At 43.1% G+C, this 24483-nt stretch overlaps 1 protein-coding gene across 1 annotated transcript in view; it reads right to left on the reverse strand.

Moving 5' to 3' along the window:
- The window catches only part of mao (monoamine oxidase), a 26204-nt gene extending 1721 nt beyond the window's left edge, over window positions 1-24483 (reverse strand). Inside the window, exons 1-15 of the mRNA XM_063888621.1 lie at window positions 24277-24483; window positions 13528-13622; window positions 13252-13389; window positions 6628-6732; window positions 6451-6542; window positions 6217-6358; window positions 4397-4546; window positions 4083-4242; window positions 3676-3772; window positions 3450-3503; window positions 3303-3360; window positions 3070-3167; window positions 2813-2924; window positions 946-1008; window positions 1-855 (exon numbers count right to left, since the gene is read on the reverse strand). The exon at window positions 1-855 is cut by the window's left edge and continues 1721 nt beyond it. Of these exons, the coding sequence (XP_063744691.1) occupies window positions 700-855; window positions 946-1008; window positions 2813-2924; window positions 3070-3167; window positions 3303-3360; window positions 3450-3503; window positions 3676-3772; window positions 4083-4242; window positions 4397-4546; window positions 6217-6358; window positions 6451-6542; window positions 6628-6732; window positions 13252-13389; window positions 13528-13622; window positions 24277-24331 (1575 nt within the window). The 5' untranslated portion in view covers window positions 24332-24483 and the 3' untranslated portion in view covers window positions 1-699. The remainder of the gene's footprint in view (window positions 856-945; window positions 1009-2812; window positions 2925-3069; window positions 3168-3302; window positions 3361-3449; window positions 3504-3675; window positions 3773-4082; window positions 4243-4396; window positions 4547-6216; window positions 6359-6450; window positions 6543-6627; window positions 6733-13251; window positions 13390-13527; window positions 13623-24276) is intronic.

Below are 24483 nucleotides of genomic sequence, written 5' to 3' on the forward strand. Positions count from 1 at the left end.
GGCTGATTAATGACAGTAATTTCCGACCTTCCAGCCTCGTGAGACCCTTGTTTCTTGGTAAAGCGCTATGTACGTACCGTCCATTTACAGGAGTAAACAGGACATTTTTTGGGGACTACTTTCCAATGTGGTGCTTTTGTGAGGAATATCTAGCATAAAGACTGTGTTAAAGAGGTCTCAATTATGCTAATTATCTTAATTTACGTACCTTAAGTAACGTAATTGCCTTAAATTGTTGTTGACAAGAAGAAAAATCTAGCATCCTAGCAGCCTTATCCCTTAAAACCTCCTCTGTGGTTTTGCAGCAGGCGTCTCATCAAACAGCTACAGCTGCTCGGCTGGAATAAATTAGCACCTAATATCAGCAGAGGTAATTAGACACACACACCTGACACACACACACACACACACATACAGACAGAAAACATAATGAGTCGATAAACTCACATGTAAGTAAGACTGTGAATGTCATAAGCAATGTGTGTAATGGTAATAGTGATTTACATTTATATACTTTAAGATTCACTTCTTGGTTTCACAGCTGACTCTCAGACTGTGGATTTAAACTCTCTCTTTCTCAGGGAACAGACGGTGCACAGAGTGACGGTGCATTAGTGTTTATCCTATACTGCATTCAGCTCACTACTCTGCAGATTGGGACATAAAGTAGTGCACTGGCAGTACAGAGTCTGTTGTGGTTTAACTCTGGGGGATCAGACCCTTCTTGTAGGCCACCAGGCCGGTGGCGGTGGCCACAGAGAGGAAGGCAGAGACCCCCATGAACTTTAAGAGACCGCCGACTGAAGGGAGGTTTCTCTCCCAGAAGGTGGTGACGAACGGGAGTGGCGGCACTTCCTGTTGGACGGACAGGAAGAGGGGATGTTAAGGTTGCATGTATTTGAGTCAGGAGTTTAGTTTGAACATTGTCATTGAGATTTCACTGACCACAGACTCAGGCTCCGTCTGCCAGATCTGACTCTTGTCGATTTTCTTCATTTCACACATGACCTGCAACAGAAGAGCACATTGTGATTGAAGAGTCCTCTCCTGCTGATGTTCAGGTGTATATCAGTATGTAGAGTCTCTACTTTAAAGAGTCCTCTCCTGCTGATGTTCAGGTGTATATCAGTATGTAGAGTCTCTACTTTAAAGAGTCCTCTCCTGCTGATGTTCAGGTGTATATCAGTATGTAGCGTCTCTACTTTAAAGAGTCCTCTCCTGCTGATGTTCAGGTGTATATCAGTATGTAGAGTCTCTACTTTAAAGAGTCCTCTCCTGCTGATGTTCAGGTGTATATCAGTATGTAGAGTCTCTACTTTAAAGAGTCCTCTCCTGCTGATGTTCAGGTGTATATCAGTATGTAGTGTCTCTACTTTAAAGAGTCCTCTCCTGCTGATGTTCAGGTGTATATCAGTATGTAGTGTCTCTACTTTAAAGAGTCCTCTCCTGCTGATGTTCAGGTGTATATCAGTATGTAGTGTCTCTACTTTAAAGAGTCCTCTCCTGCTGATGTTCAGGTGTATATCAGTATGTAGAGTCTCTACTTTAAAGAGTCCTCTCCTGCTGATGTTCAGGTGTATATCAGTATGTAGAGTCTCTACTTTAAAGAGTCCTCTCCTGCTGATGTTCAGGTGTATATCAGTATGTAGTGTCTCTACTTTAAAGAGTCCTCTCCTGCTGATGTTCAGGTGTATATCAGTATGTAGTGTCTCTACTTTAAAGAGTCCTCTCCTGCTGATGTTCAGGTGTATATCAGTATGTAGTGTCTCTACTTTAAAGAGTCCTCTCCTGTTGATGTTCAGGTGTATATCAGTATGTAGTGTCTCTACTTTAAAGAGTCCTCTCCTGCTGATGTTCAGGTGTATATCAGTATGTAGAGTCTCTACTTTAAAGAGTCCTCTCCTGCTGATGTTCAGGTGTATATCAGTATGTAGTGTCTCTACTTTAAAGAGTCCTCTCCTGCTGATGTTCAGGTGTATATCAGTATGTAGTGTCTCTACTTTAAAGAGTCCTCTCCTGCTGATGTTCAGGTGTATATCAGTATGTAGTGTCTCTACTTTAAAGAGTCCTCTCCTGCTGATGTTCAGGTGTATATCAGTATGTAGAGTCTCTACTTTAAAGAGTCCTCTCCTGCTGATGTTCAGGTGTATATCAGTATGTAGAGTCTCTACTTTAAAGAGTCCTCTCCTGCTGATGTTCAGGTGTATATCAGTATGTAGTGTCTCTACTTTAAAGAGTCCTCTCCTGCTGATGTTCAGGTGTATATCAGTATGTAGAGTCTCTACTTTAAAGAGTCCTCTCCTGCTGATGTTCAGGTGTATATCAGTATATAATGTGGTAGTAAATTATTATGGATTTCAAAAGGCAACATTTAAAAATAAAAATCATAATTTTTAGTTTGAAATTAAAATCGATTGGAAAAAAAATTGGGAGACAAAAAGTGTGCATTTTTAAAAGAAGATAATTAGGGCCACAGAAGGAGTCATCATAATGAGAAGATAGTGGGACATTTTTAAAAGTCCACATTTTGAAAAGAAGTCAGATCTTTTTTGATAATTTTAAATAAATAAATCGGAAAGTCAAAAAATGCAAATGCTTTGTCAACTCCTGCGTTTCAATTCCCATACATCCATACTATTCAGTGTGCCAGAAAATATGTCCCAATAGATATTTTTTCACATGCATTATGTAAAAAATAACATTGGATTTAGGAAATATTGCAAAAAATAATCTCTGTTTCGAAGTAAAAAGCTAAACACTCAATTTGAAAATGGATTGTAAATAGTGTGTGTGTTTGCAGGGGACCTCTGACCTCTCTGGCGGCTCTCTCTCCGGCTTGCACCGCCCCCTCCATGTATCCACTCCACTCGGTGGCCGTTTCTGTTCCTGCAAAATACAGCCTGCCCACCGGCTCCCTCAGCACCCTGCAGGCAGAAAACACACCAGAGGTGAAAAAGCGACCGATGTAATAGCATTTAAAGTGGATTTACACTCAATATACTGCCATTAGTGTGTGTCTGTGTGTGTGTGTGTGTGTGTGTGTGTGTGTGTGTGTCGGGGGAGACTTACTTTCCATACTGTGTGAGGATTCCCGGGGGGAAGTAGGTGGTGTAGCAGCCGCCAGAGTATTCCTCTTCACACCAGTTCTTCTCCTCATAGTGCACGGGCTGTCAGACACAGTAAAGGTTTGATTAGTGTTTTAATTAACTACTGTGTGTGTGTGTGTGTGTGTGTGTGTGTGTGTGTGTGTGTGTGTGTGTGTGTGTGTGTGTGTGTGTGTGTGTGTGTGTATCTAAACTCACATGCAGAGCCTCCTCTGAGCCCAGCACTTTGGAGTAGATCTCACAGATCTTCTTCAGCCTGAAACACAAACAGAAAATGGTTAAGATGAAACCACTGCCTGCAGCTGGTGAGAGTTGCAGCTCCTCAATGTCTCCAGCTCAACATACCTCTCCTCTTTGGTCAGCCCTGATAGCTTTCTGCACTTGCGGGCGAGGATGAATCTGCAGGAGAGGAAAGAGAGAAATATTATGTCGTAGTAGAAAAGTCACCGTGAGAGTGAACAAGAAGTTCCAGTTGTGTTTATTGCATGGCCACGTTAGCACACGTTGCTTTTGTCCACATGTGTTTTGCATGTAACATCAGGATAATGTTATTAATATGATATATTTTTACCCCATGATGGCGGGTACGCTCCCATCAGGCTTTGTGTCATCCAGCGTCAGGCCAATGGGAGAGCCTTCATCCTCGATCACCATGCTGCCACAGTACCCTGATGTGAAGCAAAGAGAGTCAAATATAAATACTGCAGCATCCTGCTCTCTCCTGACACAGTATGACAAAAACACCTCTCTATTTAAACAGAACATCACTTCCAATGACTGAATACGCTGTACACACCCTCTAAACAAATGTTTAACCTCTGAGGATATCAGAGTCCTGAGCCCACACTATTGTCTTTGAGAAGCTAAGCGTGCTCAGTCTTAAACAGCCTTATTTATGCTCAGTTTCAGAGGGATTTTAGCCTCTGCAGACCATTTACATGCACACACATCTATATAACACTCCCCCAGCCTGTGTACCGTTTTTCCTCCAGAAGTTCTCCTTGTAGTACACCATGCACTTGATGACGGAGCCCATTGGCACTCGGCTGATCAGCTGGTTCCTGAGGGGGGGCAGCTCGGGGGTGAAGTGTATCTTCATGTTCAGGCTAGGGGGGGTGGCCAGGATCACATACTTGGCCTGAGAGAAAGTAAATAAAATAAATACAGGGGATGCAAACACAAGTATGATCACATGACTCGAGTCGGCCAACAGATGGCAGCACCGAACCAGCTGTGGTTCAGACTGTGTGTGTGTGTGTGTGTGTGTATGTGTGTGTGTGTGAGGGGCTTACTGTGTACGTCTGCTTGTCCAGCGTCTGCACCTCCACCATGTCTCCGCTCTGGTCGATGCTGTAGACCGGAGACTCCATCTTCACCAGATCTCCGAGCTCGTCCGACATGGACTCGCTGATCTGACTCGAACCGCCCACAAACTTCCTCTCCTGCAGGGGGGGAAAGAGAGCGGGGGTCAGGCATCATGCAGAGACATGGACACGGTCTGTTTTAGGCTCTGCATGGCAACGTCCTTTTGTATATCTTTCTTTAATGACCAATTTATTCATGTTTTAGTATTTAGAATCATTATTATTTTTGGGTGGGTGACATTTAATTAAATTAAATGTCACCCACCCAAAAATAATAATTATTCTAAATATATCCTTTAATGAAATTAAATGATATATTTAGAATAATTATTATTTTTGGGTGGGTGACATTTAATTAAATTAAATGATATATTTAGAATAATTATTTCCTATTAGTTTGGTACTTGTGCTTTTTATTTGCAATTTATTTATTTAGTTTATTTAGAATTATTATTATTTTATTTCTTGTCTTGCTCCCTCTCTCCTCTACCCAAAAACTAGAACTTAGAATTAGATGTACAGAAAAGATTCATCCTTTAGCTACATACTGGTTATCCTCAGTCACCTTCACTAACACATGTCAACATCTTAAACCAGATGTGTTTCAGAGGCTGGATGTTAGAGAGAGGACTGAGGAGGAGCAGAGAGATGAAGTGCTGCCAAAGCTCTGAGTGACCTTCTCCATATGTTCCTGTCAACACCCCCCCCCCCCACACACACACACACACACACACACACACACATTGTGTCCGATCCACTGAGGCGTTCGGTCTGTCTCCAGAGGATTCTGACAGTGTAAGTGGAAAGCTGCTCTGAAATTAAAGATCTCCAAGGGAATGAACTACTTTATATTTTGCACAGCGTCCTCATTCCAACAGACTCTCAGATCCAATAACTATTAACCCTAAAGAGGCTCTATTCTGCTTATTTGACCTTCACAGCTTCATGAAAATGCACAACCAAGAACTACACACCCAGGTCATTCAGACGATGTACAGCTTTCCTAGATGTCCTTAAAAAAGGTGTGTTTCTGAGTAGTAGAACATAGTGTCTTTATGTCGCATTTCGGAGGAATGTTTGACCCTTGTCATACATTTAGGGTGATTTAAAATGCTTAATGTCTCACCAAACCTATGAAATAAATGCATTAGCATAAGAATAGCTCCGTACTGTTAATCAAATACTTCTATCATGATGTTGTCAGCCCTTAAACGCTCTCTGACGAGCAGGCGCTGAACAAACACCATTATCGTACATGTACGAGTGGAAAACCTTGACACACATTGCTGAAATGCATATGAAATGAATCTCATGTTCCCAGCTCTCAGATGATGTCATCACTTCTACGTGTTGACATGCTATCCCCCTTCAAATAGCCTTTGTTCCCAGTACAGAAAGACAGTAATTGGGACGGGGGTGGGGAGTGGAAGAGGTTAAATGGGAAGGTCTGGCAAACTGGAAATGACCCCCAGATCTGGCCCCTGTTTACCAGTCCTCTTCCTCAGTGTCTATGGCAACAGAGGCACTCAGCTTTAGAAAGTAGGGCAGAATGTGCACAAAAAGCTCTTCAAGAAAACAGCTTTTGTTGCGCCTCATAATGATGATGTGCTGATCGGCAGCAAGCTGAGGGGAGATCTCAGGATCTAGAGCCATGCATTCAAAAATGAGTCCCTTTTCCTGCAGAGCAAAGAAGACATCTGTGGGAGAAAGCATGTTAACTTAAATGAGACACACTAACACACACACACCTGTCCTCCGTTGCTGGTGGAGAAGATCCTCATGGTTCCTCCGCACTGCTTCAAGTACCAGAGGAACCACAGAGCCGACACCTCGTGGACCTCAGAGGTCACGTTCACGTTCACGAACAGCTTGGCGAAGTTGCGGACGGTGCTGAACATAAAGCCGAGCAGTCAGTCAGTTCTGTTCGTATAAATGGTGTGGAGAAATAGTAATAGAAATGTAGTAATATACTCCTCTCTCACCTGGTCCAGCAGATCTTCTCCAACAGCTGCAGCATGGTCATCTTGTCCCACTCCTCGGCATGGGGGGCCCTCCAGGGGGCCTCTCTGGGGATCTGAGACACAGGAGGACATTTAGCAGAGATTAGAGGGCCAATTAGAGAATAAAAGCCTACAAAAAGTGAGTCATTCTGGTTTTACCTCCTGGCCCATCTCGTCCATCGTCCTCCACAGGTTGTTGAAGTCCAGCAGGACGAAGGGGTTCCACCTGGGGGGGAAGGAGCCTTTGAACGGGTGAGACTTCCCCTGTCGGACACAAGTAATCATCATAACATTAAATACACTCTCATCAAAAGTTCCATGAATGTGGAATTGTTGCTATAAACAGACGAGTTACCTTAAGCACCTTTATTTGAAAACAGAGGGATCAAAAAGGGGTTCAATTACATTTGAGATGCAACGCTAACGCTAAATGCTAAATGCTAAACGCTAAATGCTAAATGCTAAATGCTAAACGCTAAATGCTAAATGCTAAATGCTAAACCCTCTTTATCGCACAAAATGCTTTGTAGCTCCAGTTGTTAACGATACAAAAAATGACAATGAAAGTAATTTGCCTACTTGAATCACTATGCAAATATCAATGTGGTTGAACGACCAGCAGATTAACCTGTAGTTAAAGAACAGGTTTTGTTGAATATCCAGTTGTGCTTTAAAGTTCATTTTCTCACATTTTAAACCCTCAGCCAAACTGTTAGGACAGAAACTGATTTCGGCCTTTAAGAATACCTCAAAATGATTAATTATGCTTAAATGCAGCTTTTAAAATGAGTAGAAGTGTTGGTATTTGCCGTGAGGAGGAGGAGTATTCCACCTCTAGCTGACCTCCAGTGTGCTGAGTCAGCATGACAGTGAACAGAGTAAAGTTGAGCGAACTGTAAAAGCTTCATGATTGCTGATCGTGCAACATTTTACAACTGATCCAAAGATTGAGAGTAATCAAGTCTGATAAGAGTGTCCTCAGTCCAACCGCTGTGTGTGTGTGTGTGTGTGTGTGTGTGTGTGTGTGTGTGTGTGTGTGTGTGTGTGTGTGTGTGTGTGTGTGTGTGTGTGTAGGTGTCTGCTTTCTAAATAAAGTGAAATCTCTAGGATAAATTCTGACTCTCTCTCTCCCAGCGTACAGTGTCAACGCCATGTTTAGAACAGGTCTGTCTTCATGGAGACACCGGACAAGAGAATACAGGAGGAGAAGAAGGGGGGGGATAAAACATGGCCGCATCTGTTCCCATATCAGTGAGATGAACGAGCTCTCAGCCAATCATCCTGCTGACTTTGATGGCATGTATCGTGCACTAAAAAATAAATCTCAGTGGATTTAAATGTCAAATAATTGCAATATTGAATGAGTACATGTAGTTTTGATATCTGAGATGTAAAATAACTATTTCGCTTCACCTACATACAAAAGTGCACATTTATTGCCATTGCTTTTATTATAACAACGTTTCCACCTCAGGGAATGTTTTAAATGTGCCTTTTAAGGTTATTTTTGGGACATTTTCCACCATCAATTGACAAAATAGATCAAAGCTAGAGAGAAAGCTACTTAAGTTCCAGATACAGAAATGCAATTGCCAACTAAAAGTCCATTCATTGTTGTTAATTCCCTAAGGTGCACACGCCTTCACACATGAAATAAACCTCATATTGAAACTGCAGTATGAAAATAATCACAGCTTTTATATATTTCAAACCATGCAGCCCTATTCCAGATGCTTTATATGGTGAATTTGAGTGTACTTAAGTCCATCTGAATCAAACGAATCAAATAAGGTTACTGATATGTAATCTTTCCTTTATTCAGATGGCAGTCTGCATGCAAACAGATAACAGACTTACACAACAATGCTCTCTCGATCACGGAGTCTCATAAACAGCTCGGCCATTTCTCAGGTGCGTTTAAAGCGTGCAAACATGCACACGGCTGCAGGTGGGAACATCCCACGCTCTTTGTTAATCTCTGATAACCAGCGACAGGGTTTAATCAAAGTCTGTGATAGGGATGATAGCTCATTGATAAATCCACCGTGGGAGCAGGAGTCCGCTGATAAGGGAAGCTGCTCCTTTGGATTACTATCGGCCAAAGAAAAGCTGATTAGCTACGCAGAGGCTAGCGCTAATTACACAATGTCTTGGCAGTAGCTGTTGTCAGTGGAGAAATGCAGGCATACTGGAGATCTAAGGAACCTTTATCACGTGTTTTATCCTCTGTTTATTACATCCAGGCTTGTGCATTATAGGAAACACTGAGTCGGTTTTGTGCTTTTTGATCAGAATAGCTTCTGGGCTAATCCAAAGCAATCATAAAACAGCCTCATGCACGATTAAAACACACGTGTCGTACAGGTAACTGTTGGCTTTCTGCTCATAGTAAGGAAATGCTGACAAGAGGAAAGGTGCAGGAGTCAAGAGCCATGATACTGCAGGAACACCCGTTGATAACCACCTGAATAAGTATTATATAAAGCTGTTATTTTTGGGGTTTTCATTTATTATTTGGCTGTTTGTTGAAACCATTTGTCAACTATTCAGAGATAAGATTATGCTGCATGTGTTAAAGCATAAATATGACAGTCTTGTTATCTGTTATGTTGGTTATAGGTCTGGAATCGTGAACCGCAATTATATTGACCTGGATAATCTGGGCATTGCCTGGTCCTTTATCAGAAGTCATTCTGAAGGCAGGGCTCTCTTTATTGTCATGCTTTTGTTCAACAATTCCTCTTTCTGCACTGCACACCCCTCCTCTCGCCGATAATCATCATCACTTCATCGTTTCTACGCCACCCTGACGGCTCTGTTGTAAGATCCCCAGTAAAGGATACACACTCCTCTTGTCCTAAAATGCTAATAAGCACATGCTAGCGAGGTATAGAGGTTCATCAACAGCCTCTTTCTTCAAAAATTGTGAAAGGGACTCGTATTTTATGCAACATTTTTGCAGAGTCAGCTGCTGCAGTGACGCAGAAACAGAGCTTCCCTCACACACCTTCACACACATGCATGAATGCACAAACACACACACTTAGAGATAGCCAAACACACTGTCCAACTCTGATAGAGGTGAGCAGCTTTTGATGAAGCGTGCTGCCATGGAGACACGGCAGGAAGCTAAGCGTGGCGCGTGTCTGTGTGTGTGTGTGTGTGTGTGGATCTTACACAGATAGTAGCTAAGGAAACACAGTCGCATAGGAGCAGCCATATGGACGGATTCACATGATCGGCTGCGCTGTCCAATCAAATGCTTTTAATAAACCAACGATTCTCCAACGAGCCGGTGACATTTCACACACCGCTGAAGTAGGTCGAGTCGATAGAGCGTCAGAGGGGAGCCGGACGGAGGACTATGAAACCATGCTTTTATAAGGTTAACAGATATCAGATTCATGTAATCTAGTGTTTGTACAGATGTGTCTTCATATATGGCACAAAGTCAGGGATTTTAGCCTCTGCAGATCATTTACATGCACCAGAACCTATTGAACTCACTACAGGAGAAGGGAACCCCCCCACAAGCAGAATAGGGCCTCCTGTCGACCTGCATCGCACCTCTACAGCTCATTCTGAATGCTGCAGCCCCACTGGTCTTCAACCTCCCCCCAGTTCTCCCACACCACACATCTCCTCCCCTCCCTTCACTGGCTGCCAGCATTAAGACCCTGGTACTGGTCTACCGAGCTGTGAGGGGGTCAGCCCCTTCCTACATCCAGGCCTTGGTTAAACCGTACACTCCATCACGTGCACTTGCTACTCTATCTCTGCGAGTCTGATCCAGGTAGCCCCTTCAAAAACACACCTGTTTGCTATCCTGGCTCCTGATTGGTGGAATGAGCTCCCCATGGACATCAGGACAACAGAGACTCTGTGTCTCTTTCCATTGCATCTTGGTAGTGAAAGCCCTTACCATAGGCCTTGTAACTCACCCACCAGCTCTGACAATGGTATGGCTACCTTAAAGTGAATATATCTGACGGATCCTTGATGCTTGGAGTTTGATTCTCTAGGTTGTTTGCACTAAATGACACATAATAAGGTATCTTGTGAGATGTGCAATCACTTCTCAGCAAGGTGGAAACTTTATTCTACCATACTGCTGCAGATCTACACTCACAGGAACTCTTTTGACTTGAGTTAAATTAAATGACCGCTGAAAAACCGGTACTTATTTGCAAATTGGGCAATGGTAGATTTCAGGGTCGTTCAGGACACACAGTAGGTGCAAAATCAATAACCCTGCACCCAAAGTGGAAATCATTTCCATGGGAGAAAGGAATATATGTATACACCCTGAAAGGCTTCATATACCTGTAAAATGTAATTTAGCTTCCGTAATTAAATCCAAAAACCCTGCAATAAATCAATGTTTGAAGCCATATTTCCGATGGTTTACGAGGCTGTTTTTGGTGTGTAATCAAACTGGATTGCATTATATTATGAGGTGTGTGTAATAAATGTGTAACTGGAAGTGTGTGTGGTGGGCAATCTTTTGGAACAGCTTTCTATTCAATGCAGTAAAAGTGTGTTTTGTTTTGCACACATCCTTCAGGCTGTAAACTCAAAGTCTGATTTTGAAGTTAGGATTCAACAACTTGAACACAGTCCATGTTCAGATAAACTCTGTCTCTCTGACACACACACACACACACACACACACACACACACACACACACACACACACACAAGCCACCGGAGGCAGTGCCTTGATTTAAAGTACGAGTAGTTGCAGCAGGGTACACGGCAAATCAAATCAGGTGGAGGAAAGCGACTGTGTTATGGACGGCGGTGCGCCCACGATAATGAGATATGGAGCAGAGCCTAACGGAGACAAACGGGGCCTCGGTGACTCTTTCTTCCTTCATTCTTTGTTTGCTTTTTGCTCTCCATTCAACCACTCAAAGAGCAAGGAGAAACTGCATTACAGAAAACCCCCAGGCTAAGATTAGCATCTGTAGCCGCTAATGCTGCAGAGCGGAGGGATGTCTGTCAGGGGAGGAAACAATGTGAGGGGTTTTCTTCTGCACAATACCTCAAAAACACTAAAGAAGAAGCTGTTGATCAGAGGGTTCAATGGCAGCTGAAGTTTGAATAACACAGCCATAAAACACGCCTTAGAGCTGGGGTGTCCGTCCAAACATTTCTCACTGAGGGCCAAATACAGAAAAATATACGAAGGGCTGGGCCACTCAATAGAGGGGAGATATATTGCCTTATAATTCAGCAAAATCAATCAGATGTAGGTAAATTATGCTAAATAATTGAATATGCTTCAAGAAAAAGCAGCCTACATCACAACTCTCATTTGCAGCTCATTCCTTAAAACTGAATCTTATGTAAATAAATTATTGGGATTTTATTAGCAACTAAGATTGACTGAATTCATTTGAAAAACTTCTATATATTTAAGAACAACTGTCTAGCAGTGGCTCAGTCAGTAGGGGCTTGGACTGGGAATCGTAGGGTCGCCGGTTCAAGTCCCCAAACAGACTTGAAATATGGAAAGTGGACTGCTACTTGGAGAGGTCCCAGTTCACCTCCTAGGCCCTGCTGTGGTGCCCTTGAGCAAGGCACCGGACACCTCCAATCCCCCCTCCCCATTGCTCCCCGGGCAGCTGCACGGTAGCTGCCCACTGCTCCTAGTACTAGGATGGGTTAAATGCAGAAGACACATTTCACTGTGTGTGGTCTGCAGTGTGCATGTGTGTGAGTAATAAAGAGGGTTTCATCCTCCCATTCTACTACTTTCTACTTCTTCTAACAACAACATGAGATAAGCAGGAGTTGCATGTGTGGGACATATTGCATTAGACTTTTAGAATTGGCTGAGGGCCATTTGAAAATGGACAAAGGGCCGCAGTTTGGACTCCCCTGCCTTACAGCTACTGCAACTTCAAATGACTACCAATCTGTTAGAGCCACAGCGGTGAGCGAATGAGATTGATTTTACAGCGGAGTTTAATGTTGTTTTAGGGGGTATTACCTAGTATTCCTATCCAGAAATAACGCATTGTTGAACCACAATCCTGCAATCAATCCTCCCTGGGGTTGTTGAATCGAGGCGGGCCTAATAAACCGATAAGTTGTTGAGTGATATATTTTTCTATGTGTCCTAAGGAGACATTTAGCCTTTAATGATCCATGCTAAAGGCTTGCTCTATGAGCTAAAGACGTTAGGAATAAGTGCTGTTTTTTCCTTCTTGCAGGGTGTTAAATTAGAGGATGAATACCCCTCTCATGTACGTATAATACATATGAAGCAGCAGGTTAGCTTAGCTTAGCACACTGAAAAAGGCGGAAACAACGAGCTTAGCCTCATCTAGAGGTAGAGAAAACAACTACCAGCTGCTCAAATAATCACTATGCTATGTCTAAAGTATTTGAGCCGTATAAAGGAGGGTTTAGTCGTGATGACTTGAGGTTTGTTGTATCTGTTGCCAGAAAACATTGCATTGAAGTTGCAGGCTGTCATGCAGCATGCACTGAACCAGATTTAAACCATAGCTCTTTATTTAAGACAGAAGATTATGTTGCAAGGCTTTTATTTGGAGTCACTTTTATATAGCCTGAGTTATACTAACTGTGGCTTTTATTACAGAATGTACAGTCAAGTTGTTGCTGCCATGGCTTTGCACACACACATGGATCTTTATTGTGTGATGGTTCAAACTCAGGATCACACAAGGACACAGACATGGGATCAGCCAAAGCTCAGAGAGTAGAATACACTCTGCTATCCAAGACAACACACAGAGATGATGGGAGACTCACGTTGACATAGTGCACCAGGCTCTCCTGCTCGTTGACTTTGTAGGTCTGGACGCCGTACTCTTTGGCCAATCGGAGGATGCGGTTCTGAGTCGGTCCGATGTAAGCCCCGCCCAGGTCAACCCACTTTGTCTCCTTATTCTGGGAGACAAAAATAAAGAAGAACACATCGAAGCATGAACAGACGAATAAGAAAGTATGCTTCATCAACAGATGCATAAACCCCAAAGTCCCGTTTAACAGCAGGATCTGACGTAGCGTTAGCTCTCCATCTCTTACCCGCACGGTGAAGGTGCGTCCACCGACCCGATCCCTGGCCTCCAGAACAACAGGCCTCAGTCCATTGGCTTTCAACAGCTTTGCTGCACTCAAACCTGCAAAGTAGACACAGAGAGGTAAGAACCACACCATAATAATAATAATCCAGAAGTAAAGCTGGATTCAAAACGATTTCAACAAACATTACGAACAGAGTTATATTTAGCTTTTGCTACTGTTAGCGTGCGACTGAATTCTGAGCAATGCATCATGGGAGTTGTAGTTGAATTCTCACTTCATGATTTTACATACGCAGAGTTGTGAATTCTCCTCTTTAATCAATGACCAGATATTTTCTAACAACAGTTGTAATTCCTTTCTAATGACGACGAGTTTAATGGTGGATTTAAGTCAAATATGTTCTCTCACTGAGAGTAACCTAATATTAGAGTTAATGGGACATTTATTCGATGGCATTATGATGATGAAACCAAGTAAAGAGACTTCAAAATGTCAGCACAAAGCTTCATAGCGCTTTAAATATCACTGTAAGACGTAGCATTAACATTTCCCTTCTCTAAGACATTCTTAAACATTCACTTTTCAGAGCTTCACTCAGCAGACGTCCACATCTGTGCAAATATTTTCCTCCATTCTCTTCAGTCCCATCTCCACCCCTTGACTGTCCTCCTCCAAATCCTGCTAAGCTCTGTTAAATCTCTCAGGGTTTATATTACTTTAAACACACTTTGTCCAGTATTACCCAACTTCAGCCCTTCTCTTCCTGCACAAACACCCACCCCACCCCCCCTACTGCCAGGCTTTGCAGAAAGCATTAGCTCCGACCAGAGGAGCCTCACAAATCTTCCTCGCCAAATTGATGCCATTACCTGCGCTGGGCTAAAAAGGTCAGCGTCTGTTTGGAAAACAAAGAGCATCTGTCTGCATCTGTTGTTTATGCCCATGGCAATCACACCACACCACATCCTGCTGCTTTGATCAATAAGCTTGTTCGGTCCTCATCATTTTTATATCAAAAGAAAAGAAGCCTTGTGTGGTTATAACTAACAGATCAGAATAAGGCTTTCATTACTTCAAAAGGATTTCAGACTGAGCCTTTTGTTTTTCTCCATCCCCCCACCGCGAAATGAAGAATGAGCTGCTCTCCAAACCAAACTTCATCTGAGGGAGAGACAGGGAGGCATTAAGACCACAAGAAAAACACCCAGACAGTGGGAGGAAGCGCAGGGAGAAACTGGAGTTTTGTCGTGGAAATATGAAAATGTAGAACAGTAAGAATCTAAGAAACTAAATAGATGTTTTTAATGCATGTACTGTATCTGTTATTTCCTGGAGTCCTGGATAAACATCTGCATGCATCTGGAGTATTTTGCAACTGCATACCACACACTGTCGACACTAACAGTAGCCATGTGCAGAGCGTGTGTCCGCTTTAAAACCTCCAGAGGCCCTCTCCAGGTCCGAGCCCTGCACCGTGTTATCAGAGAGGGGTTGAATATTAAAGAGGCCCAGTTGTTGGGGTTTTTCCCTGTCCTGTAGTGTGTTCTATAGGTGTTCGTGCATGTAAATGGTCTGCAGAGGCTAAAATCCCTGTGATCCCTCCAGAGGGAGTTTCTCTCACCCACACACACTCCCACTGGTTTCAGACAGAGGGTGAAAAGAGGGCAGTATGAGAAAAATAAAGAGTCTTTGAACATTAAAGCATGGAGACATGTCCCAGTAGAGACATATACACCTGAACATCAGCAGGAGAGGACTCTTTAAAGTAGAGACACTACATACTGATATACACCTGAACATCAGCAGGAGAGGACTCTTTAAAGTAGAGACTCTACATACTGATATACACCTGAACATCAGCAGGAGAGGACTCTTTAAAGTAGAGACGCTACATACTGATATACACCTGAACATCAGCAGGAGAGGACTCTTTAAAGTAGAGACACTACATACTGATATACACCTGAACATCAGCAGGAGAGGACTCTTTAAAGTAGAGACACTACATACTGATATACACCTGAACATCAGCAGGAGAGGACTCTTTAAAGTAGAGACACTACATACTGATATACACCTGAACATCAGCAGGAGAGGACTCTTTAAAGTAGAGACGCTACATACTGATATACACCTGAACATCAGCAGGAGAGGACTCTTTAAAGTAGAGACACTACATACTGATATACACCTGAACATCAGCAGGAGAGGACTCTTTAAAGTAGAGACACTACATACTGATATACACCTGAACATCAGCAGGAGAGGACTCTTTAAAGTAGAGACACTACATACTGATATACACCTGAACATCAGCAGGAGAGGACTCTTTAAAGTAGAGACTCTACATACTGATATACACCTGAACATCAGCAGGAGAGGACTCTTTAAAGTAGAGACGCTACATACTGATATACACCTGAACATCAGCAGGAGAGGACTCTTTAAAGTAGAGACACTACATACTGATATACACCTGAACATCAGCAGGAGAGGACTCTTTAAAGTAGAGACACTACATACTGATATACACCTGAACATCAGCAGGAGAGGACTCTTTAAAGTAGAGACGCTACATACTGATATACACCTGAACATCAGCAGGAGAGGACTCTTTAAAGTAGAGACACTACATACTGATATACAGCTGAACATCAGCAGGAGAGGACTCTTTAAAGTAGAGACACTACATACTGATATACACCTGAACATCAGCAGGAGAGGACTCTTTAAAGTAGAGACACTACATACTGATATACAGCCTGAACATCAGCAGGAGAGGACTCTTTAAAGTAGAGACGCTACATACTGATATACACCTGAACGTGGGTATTTGATGTCCCCTTTAATACATTAAACACATTTAGAGGTTTCCAATCAACCCCCAGCCATGAGAAATGTGCCTGAAGGGATTACAAATGGCAGTAAAAAGGTCAGCCTTTTGTTGGAAACCATGGGGAATAACAGAGAGACACGCAGATGCTGTTAGAGGCTATTCTGCACCTAAAGACATGCTTGATATTTATCAAACAGATACGGCCGCCTTGAAGCGTTGTCTTCCTGTCATCTGAGGCGCAGCTGGTGTGCATCTCCCTCCCTTTGTGCACATGCATTTAAGGAGGGATCACACAGGAGAAGGGAGGAGATACACTAAGAGAGGAGGAAAAATCTATGGGTTACACAGTATGCATGTCAGCTTTTTAAGAGCAGGTGCAAATTTGTGCAGGTATATTGAACATCAACTTGTGTCTGCAGGACGACAGAGAGTGAAGAGAAGGTGACAGTTTAATGGCCCCATGCAGGACAGACAGAGAGTCGAGGCTCATTAGACATGAAGTTCACTCAGCTGCTAATAATGCATTTCCTGCAGAAGTGTCTGTAACCATTTTCTAGAGCATTAATTAACAACCCCTTTCTGCAGGTAATGGTTATTATTACTTAATCAATAACAGACACCCACATGTGTGTGTCTTTGCAAACGCTGTAGCTTGATTTATATCTGCTTTATCCCACTTTGGGGACGTTACCTTCCTTTATTCTTCAATACAAGGCTGCTGCATTAATGCGCAGTATCATGATACAAACTGAGAGTATGAAGGCAGTGGAACATTGCTTTAATTGTGTTAAATTAGCAGTTTCTCCTCCAATTTCTCTGCTCCTGTTTTGTCCCTTTTCCCCAGATTTCCCTTCACTGCTCCTCTCCTCCCCACTACAGCTCCTCGAGGCTTTGGTTGACCTAATTGTTGAGTCTCTCTGCGAAACGCTTGACAGGAGGAAAATAAAACTAAGTGTGTTTTCATTTATAAAAGGCTTGGTCTTAAATGTAAGATTCACACACACACACACACACACACACACACACACACACACACACACACACACACACACACACACACACACACACACACACACACACACTTCTGTCTGTCCCCTTTTGCTGGAAAAAGAGACTGAGGCAGACAGTTTCCTTGACAACAGTAATTGTTAGGATGGAGCCACTTGGCAGGAACAAACTCCATTGTGTGTGTGTGTGTGTGTGTATTGCTCACATTGTGGGGACTGGTTACACAATCACGGTGTGGGTGCTTGCCTGCTTTTAGGGTCAAAATGCAAATCCTCATAATGCGCATCACTAAATGTTAGGCTGGAGACGTAGGTGACGGTTAGGCAAGTAGCAGATAGGGTTAAGTTTCGAAGAAATGAATGCAAGTCAATGTAATGTGTGTGTGTTTAGAAACCCAGTCTCTGTTTCTGGACTTCATCTCTTTGCCATAAATTCACTGTGAATGTCCCAGACTCTTAAATACAGCGGCCTATCTTTTAGTTTAAGAATGCAGAGATACATTATAGCTCAAGGCAGACAGTAAATCAACATGTAGCATGGACCAAACCATCGAATAAAGAATGCAAAGTGGTTGGACCTGATTACTCTAATGATGCATATGATTGGCAAACAGGACCAGGGAAGAAGGGGTTTGCAGAACACAATTTCTCAGTAGCTCATTCTGAGCACCACTCCCATTTGCTGTTCCTTACTTTACATCCTCCCTTCCCTCTTCCCTTCCTTCCACCTCTGGCTCACCACCTGTCATTCATCTTTTCAATTGTAACATCTCCTGCCACTTTAATGCCACAGGTGTTTCTCATTCCTCTTAATCACATTAGCAGCTTCACTGACACCAGAGGAGATGGGACAAGCCCCTTCAGCTCAAAATCGATTAGTTAATCTAATGACCCTTCCTTTTTGTGTCTGTCCTTACGTTACCGGCAACTGTAGAGGTTATCCAGGGATCATTTGCACATGACAACAAAGGAGAAGTTAAACTACACTTCAAAGACTAGTTAGCTTAATTGCTTTCCTAGCAAGATATGTCTAGCATGGTTAGCTTAGTGTGTCAAAAGGTTTTAAAAGTACATCTAAAGTTCACACTTCTTTGTTTGACTTGATAGTTTTATGTGGCTAGTCGGTTCCCCTTGATTTGATCCTAGTTTTTATTGCTAGGCTAACAGCTAACTGCTAACTGGCAGCTGCCAAGAAAGGGAATACGTTTAGAAAAAACCCAACTTATTGTTATTCATCGATGAACAATGTAGAACATCGAGAAACTAAATGTTCTTTTCTTGCTTGCAAACCAAAGAATGAGTAACAGCTGCAAACCAAAAAGTCTGAGAACCCATTGGAGGTCCTTTTTGCAGATAGCAAAAGGTGAAATTGTACACTGGTTGGTAGTTTAACCTACAATAACATATCATAATTCTTTAGTTTACTTGTATTTTGAGTTAAGAATCTAAATGTAAGGAGTGACTTATGTTAACGAGTATATACTGTGGGTGAAATTAAGAATCTTTCCCTCAGTTGTCGTGAAGTAGAGGTAAAGTAGCATCAAAGGAAAATAATGAAGTGCAAGCTTTTTAAAGTTGTACTTAGTCGAAGAAACGTGAGTGTGTACTGTAACTTTCCATAATGTATGGTGACATCAACAGTGTGCAGCCTTTTAAACCTCCTGTTTTCCTTGTCCCTGAAATCCCTTCTGTTGTTACTGCCTTGACTGTTTGAATAAGACATTTTCTGCTTGGAGAAGAGTCACTTTAAGCTCCCCATGACAGGGAGATGTTGAATAAAACATTTGACAACTGCTGCTCTGTCTGCCTCAAAGCCGAGCTGCTGAATACTGTCAGTGTGAAGTTTAATTGTCTTTGTCGGGTTGACAACAACGTCAGATATCAGGCACAGAGAGGAGTGAAAACAAACTACAATGGGCGATCATGTTGTCTAAAACGCACAGCTTGAACACAGTTTGACAACCCCTTGGCTATACACTGTCAGTGAGACATTTGGAGTATTCTGAACACTTCTTTGTGTCTCAGCAAAATGTTCTTTCCACACAAATAACACAGTCCAATACCAGCCGAGTGACCAGCGAGCCTCTCGAGTCTGAACCCTGAAATGCTCCGTATTGATCCGGAGGGAAGAAGACATTAACGAGACAGAGCAATCACACTTCCCCCGTCTCACGTCCTCAGCATGGAGACACTGGTTGGATGTTCACACAGAAAATTACAGTCTGAAAATTCAGAAAGGTGCAGAAGACCTGCGTGTGTGTGTGTGTGTGTGTGTGTGTGTGTGTGTGTGTGTGTGTGTGTGTGTGTGTGTGTGTGTGTGTGTGTGTGTGTGTGTGTGTGTGTGTGTGTGTGTGTGTGTGTGTGTGTGTGTGTGTGATGGAGACAGAACTAACATACCTAGTTGCGGTTGACTCTTAGTTTAAGGAAGACAACTGTCCATCTTCAAGAGGACTGTTTGCTATATCTTGGCCGGAGGTCGGAGAGTTGCCACTCCCATTCAAGAAATAAGCTTTGAAAATATAATTTGGGTTTTCTGAGGATCAAATAAATTGTTTCCTGCCGAATTAAATCAAGTTTGACTCTCTGACCGGCTGCTGGCCGTACTGAGCATAAAAGCAGTATCAATCTTTTCCTCTCCTTAAATCTGTTGGACAACAACCTGTGTTACCTAGACACCAAAGTCATTAAACCCTACCTGTGGCTATACAAACACACACCTTTGTTTAATCAAAAGGAGACTAACATACAGTTGAAAAACTCGGTCAGCACACAGCAAGCAAAGTTAAAGGAACCCAAAGTTAGGTTAAAACAACAATGACAACAAGGGGGAAAAACAGCTGATTTTATCTGATCAATTTATTCCGATGACTTTTTGCAAACTAAACTAAATGATAAAATACTGCCATGTCTTTGTATGAAACTAGTCTAGCAGCAGTTTGGATCCATATTAGTCCAAACTGTCTTTTTATACATTGTGAAAAATTGTCATGATTAGCAAATTACCTTTGACCCCCAAAATGTTCTCAGTGTACCGTTTATAAGTGGACATCTGTGCCAAATCTGAAGTAAATTCTCTCAATGCATTCCTGATTCAAGACCATGGCACAGATAACCCGAAAACATGATGTGTCCGGCAGAGGAGTAACGACCGGACGAGGCTGAATACATATGTTAAACACTAATGAGGACTTTTGATTCGGAGCGAGGACTAAAAATAAATCTCAGTATGTGAAGGGAAACGCTATCATAGCTGCAGAGTGGCTGCATGCAAACAGAGAGGCAGTGCCCTCTGATAACAGCAGAGGGATCATTCTGTGTGACAAACAGTGAACAGAGAAGGGAAATAAAAGACTTCCCACAGAGAGATACGAGGTCTTTGTGTTGTGCAAACATCCCTCAGCTACATGCGCTTCTTTTCACAATCAGCATCATCATTAAGAGTAACACAGCTGAGGTTGCAGCGGCGGTGGCAGGCATGCAGAAAATGACAAATATCCATCCTATGATTTTATGTGGCAGTGATCAGGGTCTCCTGTTTGCTCAGCTGGACGGAGAAAGTGCTGCTCTTGGCTTGCAGATAGGTTGAAAGCTGTGAGGGAAGGTTCATGATGCTTTAGATATTAGGTCAGCTTAAAAACAACCGAAAAGTTTGCAGTTGGTGTTTAGGGATTGAGCAAAGACCAACGGAACGGAACTCCCTTAGCTTACCGCCTAACAGCAACGACTGTCAACTCTGGTGAGGGCAGAGAAGCCGTGTGCAATAATAAATTCACACACTGCATCAGTGTACAACACAGCAGTGTACTGAGGGGTGTTTTTGAATAGATATAGAGCCTTAAGAAATATACATTTGACTTTGCTCAACATTAGAAACCTGCAGTAAGATGTTAGCGTACTGCTGGATCTCATCTCTCCGTAGCCTAGTGAGCTATTATATTATTATAGACATCCAGTGCCCTGTTGCTCTGTACTGTGTGTTACTGGACGTCAGGAGCTCCATACAATTGCTGTTTTATGACAAATCCTTCTGTGTTTAAGACGAGTATGAGAGTTTGTACAATATTTGCCTTCCCAATCCTGAGCCCCAGCAAGTGCAAATACATCTTTGCACTTCCATTCGTCTCCAGTTCCTTATTTACTCTCCTTGCACACTCAGTTCTCCCTTCCCTAATTCTCAGACTCCCTGCTTCCTTCTCACAGTCAAAAAACAGGAAATAGTGGTTTGTCTGCTTATCCTCCTCATTATACACCCTCCTCTTCCTCTCCCCCCCCCCCCTTGATAACATGCTGTCACAAGTGTTTAATGTTTCCTCAGGAAGAGCTGACGGCCCCCCGAGCCTCACAATCCTGCCGGTGGGCTGCTGGCAGAAGAAACACAATCGAAGAGCAGCGTTTCATGTGTCCTTTGACTGGACAGTGATTGTTATATGTGGCCCTCACGGCAGGCCGGTAGAGGACGGCGGTGTAAACAAATTGTGTAATTAGGAGACCCTAATGTGACACGAGGGAAGAGAGGGAGGGGTTTTATTAAATTAACTTGTTTTGGATGCATTTGTTTGGCCTGTTTGACTGGGATCTGAACTGACACTGACCTACATTCTTCACAGTCTGACCGACGTGCAGAGAGGCAGGCAGTCGATTGACCCGCCAGGATGACGGAAAGGAGTTTATTGTCGAGCAAAACTGCATCAGGAATAAAGCCACCTGATGCACTTTGACCCCGACACTCTGACTGCTCACCTGCATCGTCAGTCGTAAAGATTTTTGAAGCTGCAGAAGCGTGGCAAGATTGCAGACACTTTCAAGGAAATCTCCCAGGCCTTAACTGGCACTATGTTCTCTTACAACGACAGTATAATAATCAGCTTTTATCAACAAGGAATCCTCCTCAGATATAACTTTTTATGAGATAGAAGAAAACACATCACACACAACCAAAGACAAAGCAGTCAACAATAACAAGTGAAAACTTAAACATGAAACTCAGAAGTTCTGTGCGCGGATACAGAGAATGAACAAGTGTTTGAATAAGAGTAGAGCAAAGAGCTTTGGAGCATTTAGATTCTCCTTAAATGATCCCAACCAGAGATAGGGAGTCGTTTTTCCGCCTTCAATGAATGACAACTCAGTGCTAACTTCCTCCAGTATCTGCGTGACATCAATTACAAAGAACATTTCCCTCTATCAATGCACACTCATCAGGTAATGCAACGAGGACAAGATGTTTGGGGAGGGTAACACTCGCAAAGACATACTTTTCCAAATTCAAATCGGTTTACATGAATCATTTCCAAAGAACCGGATTGTGTGGAAAGAGTCGGTCTGCACATTACAATATTCCAGGAACTAGCCCCCCCATTCTTCACATGGATCAAGTGTTACTTAACAAGACAGAGTGCTCTCTAAGAAGCTGCACACTCTTTTGCATACACACCAGGAATCAGAATAGTACTACATTGATATTATTGGGGGGAATAAGTCAACATTAATGGTTCAGAAAGTGCTAGAAAAAAAGAGTCGAAGAAACAGATTGACATAAATCAAGTTAAAAGAACCGATTCAGTGGAAAGAGTCAGTCTAGACACACCCCTTGGGTTACTTAACAAGACAGTGTGCTCTCTAAGAAGCTGCACATCTTTGGCTTTGACACCAGGAATCACAACAGTACTGTACTGTTATTTTTGGGAGATAAACCCCCCCCCCCCCCACAAACACACACACCTAAAGGGGCTCTAGAAGACACTTCTGGGAGAAATCAGTTTCAAAAATAAACAATTTACTTGAATCAAAACAAAAGAACCGCTTATGTGGAAAGACTCAGTCTGCAGATCTCTACTCTCCAGGAATTAGACACACCCCTTGGGTTACTTAACAAGACAGTTTGCTTTTTAAGGAAGCTGCACATCTTTGGCTTTGACAGCATGAATCACAATAGAACCATACTGTTATTTTGGGGAGAGAATAAACCCACCCTTAAGGGGCTCATCATTTTCAAAAAGAATGCATTTACTTGAATCAAAACAAAACGAACCGCTTATGTGGAAAGAGTCAGTCTGCAGATCTCTACTCTCCAGGAACTAGACACCACCCTTCCTCACATGGAATCAAGGGTTGCTTAACAAGACAGCGTGCTTTCTAAGGAAGTTGCACCAGGAATCAGAATGGAACTACATCGTGATTGATGGTAGAGAATACATCCACCCTGATAGCTGGGTATCACCATGCAGTGCTACACCGAGTGATGCAGGCATCACATGCTCGATGTGAGCAGCCCTTACATCACCTGACAGCTGCTCATAGTACAACACCATATGCTGAGCAGACGTCACCAACGTGCAGGATGGATTCACAGCAGCACAGAGCGACTGTAATTGGCTCAGAGACAAATTACAAACGAGGATTTATAGAAAGACTTCCACATGCAACCAGTAAAAATCTACGAGCCCCCCTCCCCGGTCCCCCTGCTGTTATGCAATACAAAGTATGGTGAGGCTGATTAGCTGTTACTTAACAGGCTGAGATACAGCGGTGCACGCCGGGTGTGTGTGTGTGTGTGTGTGTGTGTGTGTGTGTGTGTGTGTGTGTGTGTGTGTGTGTGTGTGTGTGTGTGTGTGTGTGTGTGTGTGTGTGTGTGCGCGCGTGTGTGTGCGTGTGTGTGTGTAGGGGCTTACGGAAGAGGTGGAGGAAAACGGATGTAGAAGAAATCCTCGAATCCAGTCAGATCAGATCTCTATGTTTAACCAGAAAACAGCCTGAGTGCAACAGCTGTCTGCTCACCTTACACAGAGCGCGTCCACGTACAATCAATGTGTGTGTGTGCGTGTGTGTGTCTGGTTCGGTGTGCGCGCCCTGCAGAGAGAGAGAGAGAGAGAGAGAGAGAGGAAGTTTTTGTGATGTTGCACCCACCTGATAATCCTCCGCCGACCACCACCACGTCGTAGGTGTTGCTGGCTGCAGTCATGGTGCCGAGTGTGTGTCTCTGTGTGTGTGTGTGTGTGTGGGTGTGTTTGTGTGTGTGTGTGTGTGTGTGTGTGTCCGGGGCTCCGTGGATCCGCAGGGCGCGCGGAGGAGCGCATCTGTATTAAAAGCGCGAGGCAGGCCCACTCCCCCCTG

The sequence above is a fragment of the Eleginops maclovinus genome, chromosome 7, assembly GCF_036324505.1.
Source record: "Eleginops maclovinus isolate JMC-PN-2008 ecotype Puerto Natales chromosome 7, JC_Emac_rtc_rv5, whole genome shotgun sequence".
Taxonomy (NCBI): domain Eukaryota; kingdom Metazoa; phylum Chordata; class Actinopteri; order Perciformes; family Eleginopidae; genus Eleginops; species Eleginops maclovinus.